The sequence below is a fragment of the Filicampus tigris genome, chromosome 15 (assembly GCF_054856515.1).
Source record: "Filicampus tigris isolate MCC_2025a chromosome 15, RoL_Ftig_1.0, whole genome shotgun sequence".
Lineage (NCBI taxonomy): Eukaryota > Metazoa > Chordata > Actinopteri > Syngnathiformes > Syngnathidae > Filicampus > Filicampus tigris.
The window spans coordinates 11561715-11581075 of record NC_141231.1 but is presented as its reverse complement, the minus strand read 5'-3'; the positions used below and the strand labels follow the sequence as shown (position 1 = coordinate 11581075).

General features: G+C 42.8%; 3 protein-coding genes across 6 annotated transcripts; 1 reads left to right on the top strand and 2 right to left on the bottom strand.

Moving 5' to 3' along the window:
- Nucleotides 1–133: 133 nt before the first annotated feature.
- On the bottom strand, nucleotides 134–4218 carry dtwd2 (DTW motif tRNA-uridine aminocarboxypropyltransferase 2). Of its 3 annotated transcripts, XM_086054189.1 has the most exons (7): nucleotides 3939–4218; nucleotides 3625–3715; nucleotides 2876–2970; nucleotides 2068–2143; nucleotides 1761–1959; nucleotides 1062–1190; nucleotides 134–450 (listed from the first exon to the last, which is right to left on the bottom strand). In XM_086054189.1, the coding sequence occupies exons 1-7, from the start codon at nucleotides 4099–4101 to the stop codon at nucleotides 271–273; spliced, it is 933 nt and encodes a 310-aa protein (XP_085910315.1). In that variant the 5' UTR covers nucleotides 4102–4218; the 3' UTR covers nucleotides 134–270. The 3 variants fall into 3 exon arrangements, with proteins under 3 accessions (XP_085910315.1, XP_085910317.1, XP_085910316.1); XM_086054191.1 differs by lacking the exon at nucleotides 2068–2143 and having other exon boundaries at nucleotides 3974–4214; XM_086054190.1 differs by lacking the exon at nucleotides 2068–2143 and having other exon boundaries at nucleotides 3939–4212.
- A 966-nt stretch (nucleotides 4219–5184) lies between these two features.
- Nucleotides 5185–8378, bottom strand: LOC147135483 (uncharacterized). The gene is made up of 2 exons (XM_086054192.1): nucleotides 8143–8378; nucleotides 5185–7567 (listed from the first exon to the last, which is right to left on the bottom strand). Exons 1-2 carry the CDS (start codon nucleotides 8256–8258, stop codon nucleotides 5533–5535), a joined length of 2151 nt encoding a protein of 716 aa, XP_085910318.1. The 5' UTR covers nucleotides 8259–8378; the 3' UTR covers nucleotides 5185–5532.
- A 1124-nt stretch (nucleotides 8379–9502) lies between these two features.
- On the top strand, nucleotides 9503–18181 carry homer1 (homer scaffold protein 1). Of its 2 annotated transcripts, XM_086053303.1 has the most exons (10): nucleotides 9503–9939; nucleotides 13344–13500; nucleotides 14132–14263; nucleotides 14350–14442; nucleotides 14961–15014; nucleotides 15292–15434; nucleotides 16050–16209; nucleotides 16473–16583; nucleotides 16665–16745; nucleotides 17039–18181. In XM_086053303.1, exons 1-10 carry the CDS (start codon nucleotides 9935–9937, stop codon nucleotides 17225–17227), a joined length of 1125 nt encoding a protein of 374 aa, XP_085909429.1. In that variant the 5' UTR covers nucleotides 9503–9934; the 3' UTR covers nucleotides 17228–18181. The 2 variants fall into 2 exon arrangements, with proteins under 2 accessions (XP_085909429.1, XP_085909430.1); XM_086053304.1 differs by lacking the exon at nucleotides 14961–15014 and having other exon boundaries at nucleotides 9507–9939.
- Nucleotides 18182–19361: the final 1180 nt, after the last annotated feature.

The following is a 19361-nucleotide window of genomic DNA, read 5'->3' as shown; positions in this document are numbered from 1 at the left end:
ACATGAATCATTCAAATCCAAACAATGGCCAACCCTTATGAACAGCCTTTCTTTTTTGTGCTTTTTTTTTTTTTTTAAACCCTATGGAGACACCTAGTAAAGTGTACAAAATACAAGCAGGAACGTTTAAAAGTGCTATTAAAACACGATTTATTCACATTAAATAAATCAACATCAAATTAGAAAAAAATCCTAGAAATAAAAAAAGTGTCCCTTCAAAAATGAACCAAAAAGATTGTCTGTTAGCCTGATAACATGGTTCATACGTGATCATCTCAGCAGGCAGTTGCGGTCGGTCACAAGCTTCTCCAGCCTCTTGATCTTGCGCTTGTTCTTGGGCATGGTTTTGTCGTACATGCCGTTCTTCAGCAGGTGCTCTTTGCTGTGGTGGACCTGAGCGCCGTGCTCTAGCTGGAAAGAGCACAGGGCCTTCAGCGGCCTCAGCAGCACCTGCGGTACGCAACGGGAAGAACATGGACTCGTTTGAATCCAAACTTGATAATTTGCCGTTTGGGTGTTACGAACTTGCATCACCGCGGAAATAAGAGGGAAAAAAATGCAGCACCTTGACTTTTGAGTTCAATTTATTCCATCGCCAAGCTCCAACCTCAAATTACTTCCAATAACAAATGAATTTTTACCATTGAAATGAACCATTCCAACCATAACCATTAATCCGTTCCAGCCCCTAAAAATCCACCAAAAATTTTTCTCATGCGTTTTTCATCATGAAAATAGCCCTGCATGGTAAAAAAAAAAAAAACGTAATGTCATGGATTAATAAAGCGTAATTACTTTATACACTATGACCGATTAATTAATAATTAGGTTATTTAAAATCGGCAAAAATTGTGACGACGATTAACATAAATAAATAAATAATAAAAACAAGTCAACCTCTACTTCACATTTTTTCACCTATCGCGGGGAATTCTGGTCCCCATTAACCAACCGCGATAAACGAGGGCTTACTGTATTGAGCTGCAGAAGACTCAAAACAAAATCATTTCTATCAAATCTACTCAAACTAATGGTCCATCCCTATTTGTGATGAACTGTACCTCTTGGAAAATGTCATTGCACTCCAGGATGGACAGAGCGACAGCAGCGCACTCCAGCGTGGACAGGCAGATGTTGGTGGGCTGCGTGCGGATCACATACTGGCTCGAAAGACTTCTATTGAGCTGCACCTGATGGACATAAACTGGCATTGACCACAAGGACGACAAACAAAGGCTGTGTTTGGAATCATTCGCTCATTCCCGTCTCCCCAATCAATTGTGCATTGTACCTCTCGATTCATCGTTTGCACCCTGCAGATTTTCAAGCAATGATGTTATGGAATACAGTTGCGCGCTCAACTCACTATTTGAACCCAAAAGGTGGAGCAACACATCTAGACAGCCAATTTAACAATACCCGCAGCCATATATTCTTTATCTTCTGCGAAGAACAACTATATTCTGAGACCGTCTCCATATATAATTCTGCCTTTATCATACGGCGCCCAGGTGGCCAAGGTGCACACACGAGAAGGAGCAGTACAATGTCCATTGAATTGAAGCAAAACATGTTTAATTCTTTATATTATATTTGTGTCATTTCTGTATGTTTTTATGAAGTGGGAGACTTTAAGGGCACTAAATATGGCATAACCTGTACTCACCAAACATTCAAACAGCACCACAAAAGTGTAAACTTATCATGCAGTGGAGTGATTCCAAACGGAGCTTCATTGTTATCATATTCACTCCACCCACCTGCTTGGGGAGGTGCAACATGCTGTTTTTGAGAAAAATGTTCTTGGCCTGGCTCCAGGTGCCATCGATAAGGATGATGTTATGTGTCTTGGCCCCCTCTTCTGAGCGCTGTATCAGCTCCTCCAGATTCTGGGAGTTGGGGCCCGGGTACAGGATCAGAGTCCGGCTGTCTCTGCACACTTCGGCCAGCTCAGGGTTCCTGGGAGTGAGACAGACAGAGACAGAGAGACAGACAGAAAGAAAGCAAAAAAAGCTGAAACTCTTGTATGTGCTCAAGGATAAATAATATCAACCCCTCTCACCATACCTTGAAAAACCTGCATTTTTGTGAAACTCGGACCAGGGCGGAAATTTCCAGAACTCGTCTTCACTGTTCGTAAGATCTGGTGTGGGCAAAATTTTGTGCTCCAGGGCCACATTTGATTTTAAAAACAGACAGAAGGGCCTGGCATTTATAGATGAGGTACTGAATAAATTACGTTAAAATGTTTATGTAAAATGTATTTTTTAAATTGGATTATTTTGAATTAATTAACCAATTATCTAAAGTGAAAAAATAAATGTATCTGAAATACATGCTTACATACAATACATATGCAAAACTGTTTATTTGACGAACATTGTTTCTTTTATTATTTACAGCAAATTAATGAACCAATTATTTTAATAATAATGTATGTGTTAAAACTTCTGAACCGCCAATGACATAAAACTGTTTAAATGGTTTTATAATTTAAAATATATAAATTAGACACTCAATCATTCAATACAATAAATTATTAAATCTATTTCTATAAACCAGCTTTAGGATTTTATTTCATTTTTTACCGCTTCCTCAAAATAACACAGATTAATGTCTACTCTGCTGGCAACAAAGGTGAGTACACCCCCCAAGTGAAAATGTACAAATTAGACCCAAATCGCTATTTTCCCAACCTAGTGTCATGTGACTTCTTGGTGCTTGAAGGTGTGTTAAATTCACAGTTTTGCTCTCTCACACTATAGGTTCTATGTTAAAGGCGCAGGTGAATAAAAGATGTACTACTGTTCTAGCTTTAATGTCTCCAGTTTTGCAGGTTCTCTGTGTGAAAGAGGTTCAAGTGGGTGCTGCTTACTTTGCCTCATTAAAGCGCCTCCCGATAATGACGTTGCACTTTCCTGGTGGTAAACATGCGTCGAGAAGAGGTACTGTGCGAAGAACTCTGCTCTCCTGAAAGCAAAGCGCACATATAACACTATCCGTACAATAATCCATAATTTTCAACAAGTTTCATGCCAAGAACCATTTGATGTTGCGAACCACGAAACAGGAACACCTACTGAGACATGGAACCAATCAGAGGTGAATAATATCATGACAACATAGTAAACAATTAAAACAATACATCATACTCACCAAAGGTAGTGAATATCAAAAGTATTGGTGTGTGTGTGTAGATTGCAACAGGCGCGTTTTGCTAGTTGAACTATTCTTGCCATAATGCAGACGTTATTGTGAGCCAGCTAGTTGGCCCCGAGTGAACGAATTTGAAATCTGTTTGGTTAAAGAAACATTCACTTTACTGATATAGTTTTAATGCTCACCGCAGACCGAGCAACATGACCAACTGTATTATTTTCAATTGACCTATATTTGAACAATTCTGAAGGCAGATTAGAATGACATGGCAACACATAGAGGCTGAGATCTGATTGAGCAAGAAAAGAATATCATCAACAAATAGGCAAACCAGGAGAACAACTCGGAGAAAAGACTCCATGAAATTAATGTATACAATTTCATGGAACAAATATTAGCATTTAGACTGTAAATAGACAGAGAACCGACCGCACGCCGCTGAAATAATGGAGGTAAAGGGCTCACCTCTGCGGGGTGCTGTACGATGTAAAGACATGTGGACACGTCCAGAGGTTGTGCGGGAAGAAAGGGACACAGACACACCTTCTGGGGGCGACTACATAATGGGAGTTGGAAAAATCATTTAACCAGCCTCTATTTCTTCTCGTTAGTTTCACTACTACAGTAAACACGTGGTTGAATGGTTTTCCCGCGTTTAAAGCGAGCGTTTCAAAAAACAAAACCAAGAAGAAAAACAAGCCAATGGCGTCTTTGCTCTGCTGGGGGCTCCATTAACTTAGCATTAGCTTAGCTTCAGGCAGTGTCATAATTCTGCTCACCGGCACCGTAAACACGTCGGTCTTCGCTCGCTAACCTCGACCGGCAGCGCCGCCAGGTCGCCGAACGCGTCGTCCAAGCCGTCGTCTTCACTCGAAGTGTCAGGGTGATCGTCGTCGTCGTCGTCGTCTTTCGAGCGGGAGCGTGGCGGGCTGGAGGAGGCATGCTCCATCGCGACTAGCTAGCTTTTCATCGAGGCAACAAACAAGCGAGGTGGTTGTGAGCGGCTGAGCGCTACTACAGCCCAGGGAGGCACCTCCTCTCCCAGTGTTTATTTACTTGGTGGGGGGGGTCAACTCTGGAATTGTAAAGACTTTTGAGGCTTTTCGTGAGGGCTATACAAATACGACTTGATTTGATTTCATTCGATTAAATGCACATTCACACTTATTTGTACAGTAACTTCCCTCGTGGGCTTAATCTGTTTCTCTGCATGAGGTTTACTGTATTATTTGCGGGGCCAAATAAAACATGTCGTGGGACCGTCCACATCCTTGTGTTGCAAAGATTTTGAATGGTAATCATAAACTAAAATGTGTGAATTTGAGGAAATTTGATTTCCTGAGCTAGATAAAGGCCATATAAAGAAGACCCGGCATAATGATTCCAGACATTTGTTTTTATATCCATTTTCCATGCAGGCATGGCTCAAGGGGGGTTAAGGGCTGGGAAAAAATTTAATATATTTTAGAATATCAAATAAAATACTGTAGGGCTTAACTGGGGCTATACAGATTTCCGACCCATAGATGTTTCAAGGTAATTGCTGAAAACGTGAAAAGACAAAGAACTAGTACTCAGTTATTGAGATATAGGGTTAAATTGTGTTTCACGATTTCAATTTTCTTAGTTTGGGGGGGGCATGGCTAAAACGTCACCAGTGACGTCACTGCGCCATTCCTTCTGCATACCTGTATTTGTTTTTCGCCAACAGACAAACAATCACCTGTTATAAAACTGCATACTTCACACTCAACAATTCAAACGATTCAAATTTTAAAAGATTCACAAAACTCAGGACATCTCAGAAACTAGTTTTCACATTACGGAAAAAAAAACCCCAACACTTTCAACCGCTATTACACATTCCAAAAATGATCACATTCCCTACAAATCCACATTTTCCATACCAAAAAATAGTCAAGTTCAACAAAAAAAAAAATCCTCATCATTTCCATTCTAATTTAAATCATTGGGTTCATTCAGGACATCTTGAACTTCTTTTCACATGCCTTAGATTACCACAATTTTCATTATTCAATATATTGCATGACAACATTCCTAAATCACTGCAGGTATTTAAAATTTTGACCATCCCACTTAACCAATTCAAACCATTTCAATCTCAAACTGTCCAACTGACGAAGGAAATATGCAGCAGAATTTGGAACGTTTCCGAAATTCCCACATTTTCATGATAAAATTCCTAAATTAGCTACATGATATTTTTACATATTTACCTCCTTCCACATTTCTTGATGGATTCAAACCATTCCTACTTCTAGGTCTACAATTCCACATTTCAACAACCAAATCAGTCTGTAAAAGATTCCCCAAGATAAACTGAGTATGAATCATGATTTTAAGAATGTGAGGCTAAAGAATTATACAAGTTGTTTTTGCTGGCTTGACTGGCAAAGTCGTCACATGATCTTGTTTCTCGGGATCAACCATTTCTGACTCGGATGCTTCAGGTAGTGTTTGTGGCAAAGTTACTTCAATGTCCTCTTCCTCCACAGGTTTCTCATCAGGAGCGTCGTTGGCGGATGGGTTGCCCAGCTGAGGAACGTCGGAAGGGAACTGGACCTCCTGATCTCCGTCCCCTTCTTTGCCGGTTTTGGCAGGTGCCTCTGTCACTTCCGCTTGCTGTTCTTCCTCTAGCTGTACTTTCCCAGTAAGTCTATCCTCTGCCGGGGTCAGAGGTGCTAGGGCCAGACGCTCCTTCAGGGGGGACCTAGTTTTTCTCCTGGGAGGAGGGCATGGTTTTGCTACTTCGGAGTCTTGGAACCACATCTGTTGACTGGAATGCAACAGAGCATCAATGTCCTCTGAAGTTATGTAGTCAACATCCATCCCTTCCCAATCAGGCTCAGAGGAGGTCTCTAAGACGGCAACGGGACCTTCTGGAATTCCGGTATCTATTGCACCCCTTCCTGTGGCACATTTCACGGTTGACGGACTGTCGTTGTCTTCTTGCGAAATAACAAAATTGATGTCACATGGTGAAGAGCTGGCACTTGACCGAAAGAAATCCGTAATTTCCTCCTCTGGCTTTGGCATTTCACCCTGGGGGGACATGGAGGAGAAATCAGCAAAATCTTGGGATAAAATTTGAGGTCTGTCCTCGAGGACTGGTTGGACCTCCATCACAGGTGTCTCATCTATGAGGACATATTTCTCCAGGTATCCCCTGGCTTCCAGATCCGAATGCCTGCTGTGGAACGACTTTTCAGAGGCCACACTTTCTGTATCTTCTTCCCTTTTCCGACTTCCAGTTGCCTCCTCATACAGGTCATTGTAGAGGAAGGCCATGGCTTTGGGTTCTTCTAACAAAACAGGGTCGATAACCTTGGGTGGCCCTTCAGGTAGAAAGACCGGAGTCAAGACATCCTCTTGGCTTCCAAACAAAGTCGATCCATTGAGTTTTGAAGGAGGCGGAGAGCGTTTGCCCTCTCCAAGTGCTTCCTCCATGTCCAGGTGGGTTGTTGTGAGGCAGTGCTCTGTACCGCCATAGAAGAATTCCTCTAAAGCCTCGCTGGTGAGTGCCCCTGGACAGGTGACATCTGGTCTTTCATGATCCTCGCCTGTTGCGGTGTCTTCTCCCTGGGCTGGTTTCTCTGTGGAAGTCTTGCGGTCGGAAAGTCCAAGCTTAGGTGTAACCACAGCGGGACTTCCTGGGGCATGGTCATCAGTCAAGGAGAATGCTTCAAAGTAGTCCGCATTACAAGCATCTTCTTTTCCTGGAGGCCTCACCACAGGGGCTCCTGGTGGCTCCGTGACACTTGAACCGCCCAGCGGTGTAGGATGGATTTGTGCAACTGATCCCGCTGAAACATCTGCCCTCGGCTTGCTGGCCTGCTCAAATAATTTGTCACAGGTCTCTTCTTCTTTGTCGTCAGCTTTAGAAGCAGAGCACTCCTCCAGATAGGACAGGTTGTCCACCATCCCCTTGCTCTCCTCTTCATCCACAGTCGCCAGCTTGCGAGGAACAATTATGTTGAGGATTTCTGAGCCTTCAGACACCAAACTAAATAGCCTTTGCTCCGTATCTTGATGAGGAACCCCATGTTCGTCTTCATCTCCCCCGTGTTTCATGTGTAACGGCGCAAGGCCCACTAAATCTGGCCTCTCTGACATGTCGCTTCTCTCTTGCTTTTGTCCTGCTTTAGATTTCTTCCGCCTTGACATTAACTCCTCGTCCATAACGAAGATAATCCTTCCTGCTGGAGGGCCAAATTCCTTGGTGGGTTCCTCAGCTTCAGGTGCCCGGGACGTGGGGCTGCGACTCGGCGTGGTCTCCCAGGCGATCCCGCTGTCCTCGTCTTGCATGGTCACCATGGAGAAGGAGTTGTCCATGACCAAACACTGCATCTTTGGACGGACGTTATCATCGTGGACAGCTTCACGTAAACTGAAGGACAGAATGTAACATTGCTGATGAGTCGTTGAGAAGTTTGGACAATTTTTTAAACCCTCACACACTTCTCATTTCCCATGCACACATTGTACATTGTACATCCCAACTATCCAGGGCTCGGGTAACGACCAATCACGGCTCAGCTTTAGAAAACAGGCGAGCTGTGATTGGTCGTTACCTGAGCCCTGGGTAGTTGGGATGTCATTTTCAGTTGACAGAAGTGACAAAATGGCTGCCCCCATAGATGGCTAAAAATGAGTGGGTTAATTCTTATTCCAAAAACACAATACTTATCAGAATGCCTTGTTTCAATTAGTGGGCCTGCTGGGAACACATTCTTGAGAAAAATATGTTTGGGTTGTTTTCCACTTTAAACACTGTTCCCAATGTCAAAAAATACACACATTTTTCTACAGTTTTCAGTTACATGATTCTCACCACTCTGACCAATTTTGTTGATTTTAGAAACACTGGTAGGTAAATCTAAAAGTCATTTTAGTAGGCAGGGGTCACGTTTTACCCCAAACAGTCTCAGTGTACATAAATGTTGTATTGCCTGTACAAACGACCTGTTTTGAAGGTTCTCTACTTCATCGGTAGCATCTCGGTCCGGCTTGGCGATGTCATCGGGCGTCAGAATTTGCATCTCGGTGTCAACGTCATCGTCCCCTGTCAAAGCCTCCATCGTTGAACTTTCCCAATGATGTTTTTGCTTCACTGCCTCTCCTCTGCTCTGCTTGTCACGTTGCAAACACGCTCACTCAAGTTTTCCTGCTCAGCGTAATCTTGAAATAGAAAACCAGTCTTCCTGTGTTTCATGCGAGGCATTCGGCTACATGTCGGACGTGACTGGAGCCTGTGACTTATTTTGCCAATTGACCTTTTGCTAAAAACAACCACCCCACTACAACCATCTTAGTTGCGTCAGACAAATTTATAGTGTTAATATGTTACTTTATTGCAGTTTTCCCACCCTTACATAGCTTTGTCTATTTTCTAAAAGTCCTGTGGCACACCACCAAACAAGTGTCCCAAAAAGTGTGTGTGTGTGTGTGTGTGTGTGTGTGTGTGTGTGTGTGTGTGTGTGTGTGTATATATATATATATATATATATATATATATATATATATATATATATATATATATATAAATAAATAATGACCTTGTCTCAATTTACTCACAAATTTACTAACACAAGTGTGAAATCTGAGCCTTGCTGATGAATATTCACGCCCAGGCGATTATACCTTGGAGAACAGATTAAGGAAGACTAGGAAATGGCTTGCCTAAAAGTTTTTACAATTACCATCAGATTACAATTGCTTCATTATAAATGGCAATGCGGATTTATCTGACATATCTGTTTAGCTCAACCATATTTTCTTGATACTTGTGTTCAGTGCCATCAAAAGGGGGCTTTGATACATTGTCTTTGGGAGCTGCCAAAGATTTTTTTTTGGGGGGGGGATTTGTTAAATTGTCTGTCCCACTGATGCCGAATATGCATCCTCAGAATGTACCCCTGAGATTTTAAATCCAAACACATGAAAGTTATTTACTTTGGAGTTCTTCACAGAAGAAGAATGATCACCTTTGACAGACAGTATATTGTCAGAGGCAAACAGGAATAGTTTGTCTATTTTTGGAACTCACTTATGTGCTTTTTTGGGGGGAAAATGAAACAAAGCACACTGAGTAAATATATTCTGCTTTGTACATATTTTTAATGTAGCTTGTATATGAGAGGACAACATGTATGCATGTATTGCTATGTAAAAAAAACAGTTGAAAACAAAATAGTTGTACTGTAATAAATCAAACAGGTGGATACATGTCACTCGAGTTTTTTTTTTAATTCTTTTTTTTGGTGATCGACAACATTCAACCATCGCGTGCAATGTAAATTGTACGTCATGACGTCACTGCCATACCTCTCTCCACTATAAATAACAAACACGAATGATATAGCGAGTTTACTCGGAGAAGATTTTAAAAAACAAAACATTAAATAATCCTAATAATAAACTCGTTTGATTTTATTCCGCATCAACTCCTAAGAAAGGTGAGTTTTAATTTGGTCACAGCCGAGTGGCGATTTAATGACACGAGCCTACCCGAGCCGAGCCGACCCGAGCCGAGCGATGCTAGCAGGTGTTAGCAAGTATTAGCCGGGCGGCAGAGGAGGAGGGTTTGCGGTCATCATCATCATGCGCGTCCGGGCACGCATGCACTCACGGCCGCCAACACGTCAGGCCATGTCGGAGTGAACCGTGGGAGTGAGGACAGAAGCAAGAGGACCAGCGGGGAGGGCGGCGGCTGGAGGGAAGCGTCTTCGGGACCACTTGGACTACACTAGCAACCATGGGGTACGTTTTATTACTTGTTTTTTGCAGTGCGATGCTAATGCCAAAGCGTCAGCGCGGTTTGTTGTCGCGCGCCTTCGCACATTCCTGCGCGTCACTGTCAAACTCGTAAACGCACACCACTAGGCAGCGCAGATAGCCTTTGCTAGCCCATCCTAGCCTAACTGGTTAGCCACCGCTTGCTCGCTAATAAACGCTCACAGGAGATTAAAGCCGCTCGTGAGGACAGCAGCTGTCAATAATTCCACTGGCACATTTTGTCGTGTGTCAATTCTGTAACACAGGGTTCGCGTCCGGGTTGTGGTTGGAAACGCACTGACAGGGATGTTTATGTTTTTGTCATAAAAGTCAGAAATTTGGTTTTTTTCCCCTGTCTAATTCAGTGAACCCCCTTTTATCGCAGAGGATACGTTCCAGAGCCACCCGGAGTAAGATAAAACCCACGATTGAGAAAATATAATAAGAGCATTTATTTTAGTTTTGACCCCTCCCGCACGCTTTAACATGTTATCCGATTAAAACACTTAACATGATTAAAACACACTTTTTAGTGTATTGTTTAGCGCCTGTTCTCACTTATGCGTAATTCTCCAAACGAGAGGCAGAGTGTGTTTGCTTCAAGCCAGCTCTTTGTTTATCACTCCCAGTTGAAGTTTTCTGACACACAAAACAAAAGAGAATTAAATATTGTATATGCAAACAACAGAATGTTCAATCATCCACCCACTAACCGAACCGCTTATCCTCTCGAGGGATGTGGGCACACTGGAGTATTCCAGCTGTCTTTGTACAATGTCTTGGTACAGTAGATGGGTTACACCCTGAACTGGTTTCCAGCAGGGTACACAAAGACAAACAACCAGAGATGGGCATTCCGTCCCTGGGACGGAGCCGTCTGGATGGATGCCCATTTTGGAGACGAAGGATGGAGGATGAGGATTTTTTTTTTTAAAAAGGATAGCTAGGACGGAAGTGGATTTTCGTCCGTCCCTGTAACCGTAACTAACCGGGTCAAGTACCGACTGACATGTTGTGTTGGGTTCTGTTAACAAAAAAAAGACCACTTTTCTCTTCTGCGATAAAATGGAGCCGCCATTACTACAGCTTGGACAACACGGTAGAGTGCTCTTTTTCATGCCCATTCCCTGTAGTAAGATTGTCCTCACAGGCATAGTCTGCCCTCTAGTGGTTCGGCACATGTAATGCCATGGATTACGCCATAGGACAACCATTTCACTCAGGAGGAAGAAGGTGCATAGCAATTTTGTTTTGTTAACTAACTGTTAACATTTAGTACATACCTTATCCATTAGCATGCAAAGTATGTCCTTGTCTGGGACATCTCTAGAGCGTAAAACTAGCCGGCAATGTAATGCACGGACACTTTTTACAAATTTTTTGGGGCGGTGGGATTTGAAAGTGTACATCACCATAACAAAAACTTAACAAAACTGTACATATGTACATAAAAAGCAATTGAACAAAAGCATCAAAACAAGCCCATATACTTAAAGTTGATCAAATCAGACTGGCTGAGTGAGTTTTTGTGGAAGGGTAAGCAAGGGGTGACAGTGAGAGAGCGAGAGAAATGCGGTCACGTGGCCTGATGCCTTGTTGCCACGGCGACGCGGCATCTAAGTAAGTAATGCCGGTTTATGGCTGCCAAAACGGCCGCGTGTTTTGCAGTCAGATTATTTAGAATTACGCTGGTGAAGAGCCCATCATGTGCGCATCTTTTATTGACGGAATCATTCACTCTGAATCACAGGAAGGTTTTTACGACAGTGTCACCGTGACCAGGAAATTGCTTTCGTCTTTTGAAAGCGTCTCTCGCCGCAACAGACCCCGTACTCGCGCTGCCGGGAATGCTTTTTCCCCCCAAAATTTGGCCTGGCCCACTCATCCCCAGCACTCGTCACATCCCATCCTGTGGATTCCTGAACATGTTGTTGCTTTTCATTTGGGCGGTGAAAAGGGATTATGCTTGAACAATGGCCACATGCAAACCACAAGGTCACATTTGGATCCAGACTGTGCTGGAAACATGACATCATCTGACACACTACTTGTCTTGTCACATAATAGTAATACTACTCCAACCCCTTTAGATATTACAGTTAATATACCAAAAGAGTGTGTGTGTACTTTATTGACACATTTCACAGCCAGACGCAAATTTTGTAAAATGTCCTCATGCACTCCTTGTAGTCCAGGGCAGAATTATCCCTAAAAAATTATTACAATAAAGCATTTTTAAGGACTGAAACAATTAATTGAATAAGTCAAGTAGTTCGATGACAAAAAAGTTAAATATCTTAGGATATCAAAATATCTGCAAGAATATTTTCACAAGCAATAAAGTTACTGCAGATTCACGCACCATTCCAACGAAATAAGTTAACACGATGGCAGCGAACCAGGTGGCAAGAGTGCATAAAAGAGAGGATGTCCAAAGTTTTGCTTCAGTTCACATTTAAAAAAAAAAAAAAAAAAAAAAGATCAGAACAATGTGTATGTCTACTTTCAGTAAATGCTACTGAATACACAAAAGGCCAAGGGTAGACACAGCCACCGGTGTACTTTTAGTCTCTTTAGAGTAGGGATGGACCGATTATTGGCCGGGCCGATTATCGGCACTGATATTTGGCTTTTTGACGGATATCGGCATCTGCCTTTTTTTCAAACTCTGATGGCCGATAATAAATGAACTTAAAACTGTGGAAATAAAACCAAAGATATGTGAAAGTTTAACATTTCTGTCATTTTGAAATTTTAATTTACTGTAGTAAACTACATGGAGCTATTGTTTACGTTTTCCTTTATCCTTTTTAAGACATGCTGACAATCCTGGGTGCTCCCTGAACTTTTTGTTAGAATTTTATAATAGAGATGTATACTGTCAAAAATGTAATAAAAAAAAAAAAATCACCATTATGCTAACCTGAAACATTGTTCAATAAACATGCTTAAAGACATTACAACAAAGTTGAGAGTAATTTTTTCTTTTCACTGAAAATGAATATCGGCTCCAAGTATCGGTTATCGGCCTCCTTGACTACTAATAATCGGGATCGGTATCGGCCCTGAAAAAAGCATATCGGTCTCTCTCTACTTTAGAGATTAAACGGTAACAAAATAAACATGAAAGAAGTACCTGCATACACAAGCTGCCACGGCCACAACTGGTGCTCAAGCATTTAACACACAGACTAGCTAACGGTTAGCTGGTTAGCAGACAGCCGCTAACTTGATCTCACAATAGCCAACTCTAGACTCTCGCCTTTTAAAGCCACACACACTCAAAACTCACAAATATATAGTGTGGAACTTGAGGATAGCGATCTCAAGTGGTTGGCACAATATCATTTCTATTCTTTTAAAACTCACCTCTGTCTGTCCCCATGCAGTGAGCAGCCCATCTTCAGCACGCGGGCGCACATCTTCCAGATCGACCCGACCACCAAGAAGAACTGGCTTCCCACCAGCAATCACGCCGTCACCGTCTCTTACTTCTTTGACAGCACCAGGAACGTCTACCGCATCATCAGCCTGGATGGATCCAAGGTCTGTATTCACCAAATGTAGACGCACACGTCCTAGGCCTAATAGCAGAAGTTGCTTACAGAGGATTTCAAGATTCAAAATTCTTAAAGCAGAACCCAGACATAATTTTTTCCAGAATGTTCTATGCAGGCCCACTAGTTGAAACAAGACATTCTGATTAATATTGTGTTTGTGGAATATGAGTTAAGCAGCAAAATCCACCCGTTTTTAGCCATGTCAGAGGGCGGCCATTTTGTCACTTCTGTCGACTGAAAATGACATCACAGTTGCTCAGGGCTCAGGTAACAGCCAATCACAGCTCACCTGTTCTCTGAAGCTGAGACATAAAGTAAAATCTTTAAATGTTTACAACAATCCAACTTGTGATTTTAATAAATCCCCTTCCGCTTCACTGCAAAAAAACAAACAACTGACATTCAGAAGAAGAAGGAGGGGTTGGAAAAGTCGATAAGTTGGCAACACTGACTTTGCTTTTGTAAACTCGTGATTGTAAGCATGTTGTTTGTGTAAGCAGTGCACATGGTCGGGGATGATCGGGGAAATCAAATTCACCTTAAATCACACATGGACTCAGACTTGTAGTGCAATATTGGCGTTAGCTTGAAGCTGAATATGTCGACTGGTGCGCCAGGCCGTCATCAACAGCACCATCACCCCCAACATGACCTTCACCAAGACCTCACAGAAGTTTGGCCAGTGGGCCGACAGCCGCGCCAACACCGTCTACGGGCTGGGCTTCTCGTGCGAGAGCCACCTGAGCAAGGTCTTTGATTGTCTTATTTGTTAGTACTGCTAGTTCGTTAGCATGACGCTAACTGAGTTATGCTTCTCCTTGGTTTTTGTTTCCAGTTTGCGGAAAAATTTGCAGAGTTCAAGGAGGCGGCACGACTCGCCAAGGAGAAGTCTCAAGAGAAGGTGGAGCTCACCAGCGCGCCCTCGCAGGTAGATTTTATTCAGTCGAAGCACATTTCATCAACATCAACATTTAAAAGATTCAATAATTGAACATAAAATGATCGGTGAAATCTCATGTACATCTGATTGACTCCACTGCTTTTTTCTTGTCATATGGGCAACATGTTGTCTGTTTCTTAGCGGGAATTCAAGTTGCATTTTTTTTTTCTGTCAGAGGGGTTGGAGAAGTTCCCAAATCATCATAATCGTTAAGCTGGCTACGCTGACTCTTTTGTGAACTACCTTCTGTTAGCAGCCGTGCTATTTTAGCGAAGATGCGCTACAGAAGCCTCTGAAAAGTTTTATTGCCCCCCCAAATCGTCATGAGCAATAAACTCGATTAATCGATAAAATCGTATAATCACCCAGCTCCAAAGTAAAGTTATTTCATCATTACTTGAACATACGATCTGTGCGACAATTGAGCTAACGGCTAACCCAACAACTAAGCTAGACTTCAACTTCGACTAGTGTAACCACCTCTGCTCTGCCCGACAACTCCGCAGGGTGGCACTGTCAGAAGGAATGTGTTGCCCACCAACAAACCCGCGTTCAAGAAGGTAAATGTGACATGAACCTCCTCCGTGTTGACCCTTTCTCCTCACTCTTACATCAACTCCCCAAACCACTGCAATATCTTCCCATTTGGTGGACTGGCACCATTGCTCTCATATTATTCACCGTCACATTTCCTCGGACAACCCCCTGTGCTCTTTTTGAGGCTGTGTGTACCCATGGCCATGGAGACAAGTTGTCGTCATTTAAAGGGATATACATATATATGAATAGCATATTTACAAATGTATTTTTTTTAATGTGTAAATGATTTTTGTTCAGGAGTCCACCAGCTGCCCTTTGCCGTCCCCACTGACGCCGGAGAGCGTGAATGGTACCGAAGACGAGAGAGCGGCGGCGGACACACCTCAGCCTGCAGAGGCCCGAGCCGAACCTTCCCACAATGCACTTCCATTCTCACACAGGTGACGCCTCTTCAAATTCAACAACTGTATTTCACACCTGACCAATGCAAGCACCAATAACACATAACATAGCACACACAACACATATTTAGCTAGCTCAGGGGGCGGCTGACAATGACACCTAAGTTGCTCAGGGCTCAGATGACGACCAATCATAGCTCAGCTTTAGAAAACAGGTGAGCCGTGATTGGTTGTTATCCGAGCCCTGAGCAACTTCGATGTCAAAGTGACAAAATGGCCGCCTCCCTGAGCTAGCTAAAAATGGCTGGATTTCTCATATTCCACGAATGCAATATTAACCAGAATGCAGTGTTTAGACTAGTGGGCCTGCATAGAACATATTCTGGAAAGAAATGTGCTGGGGTTGCCTTCCGCTTTAAATTATTCAACACAACCACCTTCACGTGTGGCTCAACAAAATATTAACTTGCATGCAAAGAGCACAAAAACGGCGAATAGTTGAACTCCTGAATAGTGAACCGCAAATAGGCGGGGATTCACGTCATGCTCAAATTAATCGCTTCAATCGATTAATCGGCCACCCCTTGATGATAGCACGGTGACCGTCCATTAATGGTGCTAATAGTGCTGTCGCCTCTTTTCCAACGGCTGTAGTTCCTCCAACATCGGCAAGCACTTGGAGGCGGAGTTGGCGGCGTTGAAGGGCAACAACGCTAAGCTAACGGCGGCGCTGCTGGAGTCCACGGCCAACGTCAAGCAGTGGAAGCAGCAGCTGGCCGCCTACCAGGAGGAAGCAGAGCGGCTACACAAACGGGTAGGCACACGCACTGCTCCTCAAACGGGATCCGTAGGTAGTAGCTTTTGGTATTATCGCTTTATGATAATTTTTTTTCCTCAAAAATGGGCCGAGTTTTACTTCCAATGGTATTTAGGGTGGATGATACTACAATAATGTTGGGATCACTGGATAAAATGTTCCCCATTACACCCAAAAGGTTTGAGAAGCCCTAGGCTAAATTTCCACATTTGTTGTCATTGTTTTTTTTCTCCTCATAACTGTTTTATATGGCGTCAAAGGTGACGGAGCTTGAGTGCGTGAGCGGCCAAACCACGGCGGTGAAATCGGAGAAAACGGAGCTGAACCGCACCATCGAGGAGCTGGAGGCGGCACTGAAGGCCAAGGAGGATGTGCGTGCACCGCGATCATGCCTCATGCCTCAACTTCTGACCTTTAACCTCAGCTATACCACCTCTTGTCTCTCGCGACAGGAGTTGGAGTGTCTCAAAGTAGAGGTGCAGAGTGCCAACCAGTTTCAGTTCCAAAGAGACTCGCTCACGCAGAAGCTACAGGTGAGCATTGGAATGTAATTGCAAAATGGCGGCTTCAACTCAAAATGGCTGACTGTTCAGGTTCTAACCTAAATGATTGACTTCCTGTTCAATATTTAACCAAAATGGCTGACTTCCTGTGCAGGTTCGAACCAAAATAAGACAGTTGAATTACAGATCTAATACGATGTCTCAAAAGTGCTGAATTGTACTGTCAAATAATCTGGATTTCTACTGTGCTCTGTACCAAAAAAAATGCACGAAAGCGTCAGTGTGATTTGATATTGTTTTGTTTTTTTGTTTTTCCTTCCCAGGAAGTGGAGCGTCGTAACGAGGCGCTGGAGGTGCAGCTGGGCGAGCTGGAGCAGCGCGTGGATGCCAATCGGCGGGAGCGCGAGGTCTTCCGCCAGAGTCTGCGCTCGCTGCTGCAGCTGCTCGACGGCAAGATCTTTGAGTTGACCCAGCTGCGGGACGCTCTCGCCAAGCTGCTCGAGTGCAGTTAGGGTTCGATTGCAGCTCAGATACACCTGCGAGGTAGTTTGATTGCAGCTCAAATGCACCTGGGAATCAACTGGGGAGCAACTCTAATGCAGCTCAGGTGCACCTTGGGGGGGGGCGATTTGGATCCAACTGGAACATAGTTCGATTGCGTCTCGAACGCCACTTTTCACTGCCGCCATCACGTCGCCATGACACGGGACCACAACGTCTCCAGATGTTTACACGCTTTCTACGCATTTATGGTACTCGCTCACTTTTTTGCCACACCCACTCGGATCGTTTACAACACCCAAGTGAACCGCCGGGATCATGATGATGCCTTTACAGCCGTCACACGGGACCTTTTTTTTTTTTTTTTTTTTTTTTTTTTTTTTTTTTTTTTTTTTTTTTTTTTTTTTCCCTTCTTCTTGCTTATTCAATCATCAAACTTGGAGGGCTCGCTCCCGCCTTTATTTCCTTTTTTCGAACGACATCATCAGCCAAATGAACCAATGGTGCAAGGAATTGACAATGGTACGCTGTTGTCTCATTGGACTTGGGAGGGCGACGGTGAGGCGCCAAGCAGCAATACAAAGACGACGACGCGGCCGAGGGTTTAGCCCAAGCTCCGTCACTTTCAGGTACTTTGCTTTTCAACTTTGTGGTGAAAATTTTGAGTGAATTTGAAAAATAATTATTTAAAAACTGGCAATATTTTTGAACTATTTATCAAGTAACTAAAGCTTGTTTGGATAATTTTTTTTTTTTTTTTTGCCAAATGTTTTTTTTTTTTTTCCTCTACATTATTTTTCTTTTTGCTGACGTTGCCTTTTAGTCAGTTGAATTGTTGCCAAAAAAACAACAAAAAAACAGAAACACGTTGCGACTTTAAGGGCTTGTCGTCAGAAGTATTTGAATTAAAATGTTGATGCTGACTAATTGTTATTTTGGAATTTCTAAGTAAAAAGTCAATCAGATTTGAGATGTATGCATTTTTTTCCCACATTTAACTCATTCAGTGCCAGACATTTTCAGACCCTTCACATAATGTTTGAAAAATATTTTAAAATGTATAAATAAGTTCCTGGGATTTAATGGCTGGACTGTGAAAAGACAAAAAAATACTGTATCTCCTTGGCAGTGAATGAGTTAAATAAATATTGATTGAATAACTCATTCAATCACAACTCATTCAAGACATACAAAAAAGTCTTCTGCACTGAATGAGTTAAAATACAGAAAAAGTAATTATTAGGACATTAGACATATTTTGGAAAATTGTTTTACGAGTGCAGATGTGTATTTTTAAAAAGTTACATTTGAAGAAAAAAGCCCATAATCGCAAAGTTAAAAAAAACATAGTTAAACATTTTCAAGAAAAAAAGGCTCATATTTGGGGGAAATATTAGTAGCATATTATTATGAGTGCTGAATTAAAGAGACCTGCCAACAACTTCATGGCACAATCAAGCAGAGGTGGGCATTGTCTATCCGTCACTAAGTTCGCGTCTGTATTTCCGTCTCTCGTCGACGACAGCCAATCTATCTTGAGAACATACTTTTCACGTCACATGCAGGTGCCCCACGAAGACACGGCCCCAAATAAAAAATATCAAATAAAAACATGACACACAATCACAGCGTGGTGATCGGTGAAATAAAAACAATATGGGGAACATATCATTGCGTCTGCGGGACCGAAAGGTATACAGCACTGTTTTATTTATTTTTTCCTTTATTTGGCTGTGTGTCAAAAGTGCAGCACCTGGGTGTGACCTGGTACCGAAGTCTGTTCTCGATGGAGACGGACTAAAGCACTGATGAATGTCCACCTCTGCAATCAAGTGCTGCATTTCATCACCAAGCCACCCAAACGGAATTTGTCAATAAATTCAGCGGTCTTTGATAATGAATGCAGCGGTCTGACATATCCAAAACAAATAGCCTGCAAACATCTATCAACAATTTTGCCCAACATTATCGTCATGAGCTACGGGGAGCACTGTTAACTGTGCTTCAGCTCTGCTTACTTTTTGGCTGTGACCTGATGCTGTGATTCAGATGCCAAATCAAAGTGGTTCTTTTACTCCGTAACTTTGACTGACAAACTAGGTTGGTTATACATCGGTGCCTTGAGATATGAGCAATCAATCAGCC

Excerpts from the sequence above, each read along its gene's own strand:
- dtwd2 (XM_086054189.1), bottom strand. The coding sequence starts at position 4,101 with ATGCCTCCTCCAGCCCGCCACGCTCCCGCTCGAAAGACGACGACGACG. Across the intron at positions 3,716-3,938 it reads CCGACGTGTTTACGGTGCCG|TCGCCCCCAGAAGGTGTGTC; the intron begins GTGAGCAGAATT and ends CCCATTATGTAG. Across the intron at positions 1,960-2,067 it reads AAAAATGCAGGTTTTTCAAG|GAACCCTGAGCTGGCCGAAG; the intron begins GTATGGTGAGAG and ends TCTCACTCCCAG.
- LOC147135483 (XM_086054192.1), bottom strand. The coding sequence starts at position 8,258 with ATGGAGGCTTTGACAGGGGACGATGACGTTGACACCGAGATGCAAATT. Across the intron at positions 7,568-8,142 it reads GTAGAGAACCTTCAAAACAG|TTTACGTGAAGCTGTCCACG; the intron begins GTCGTTTGTACA and ends TCTGTCCTTCAG.
- homer1 (XM_086053303.1), top strand. Across the intron at positions 16,584-16,664 it reads CACTGAAGGCCAAGGAGGAT|GAGTTGGAGTGTCTCAAAGT; the intron begins GTGCGTGCACCG and ends CTCTCGCGACAG. Across the intron at positions 16,746-17,038 it reads CGCTCACGCAGAAGCTACAG|GAAGTGGAGCGTCGTAACGA; the intron begins GTGAGCATTGGA and ends TTTCCTTCCCAG.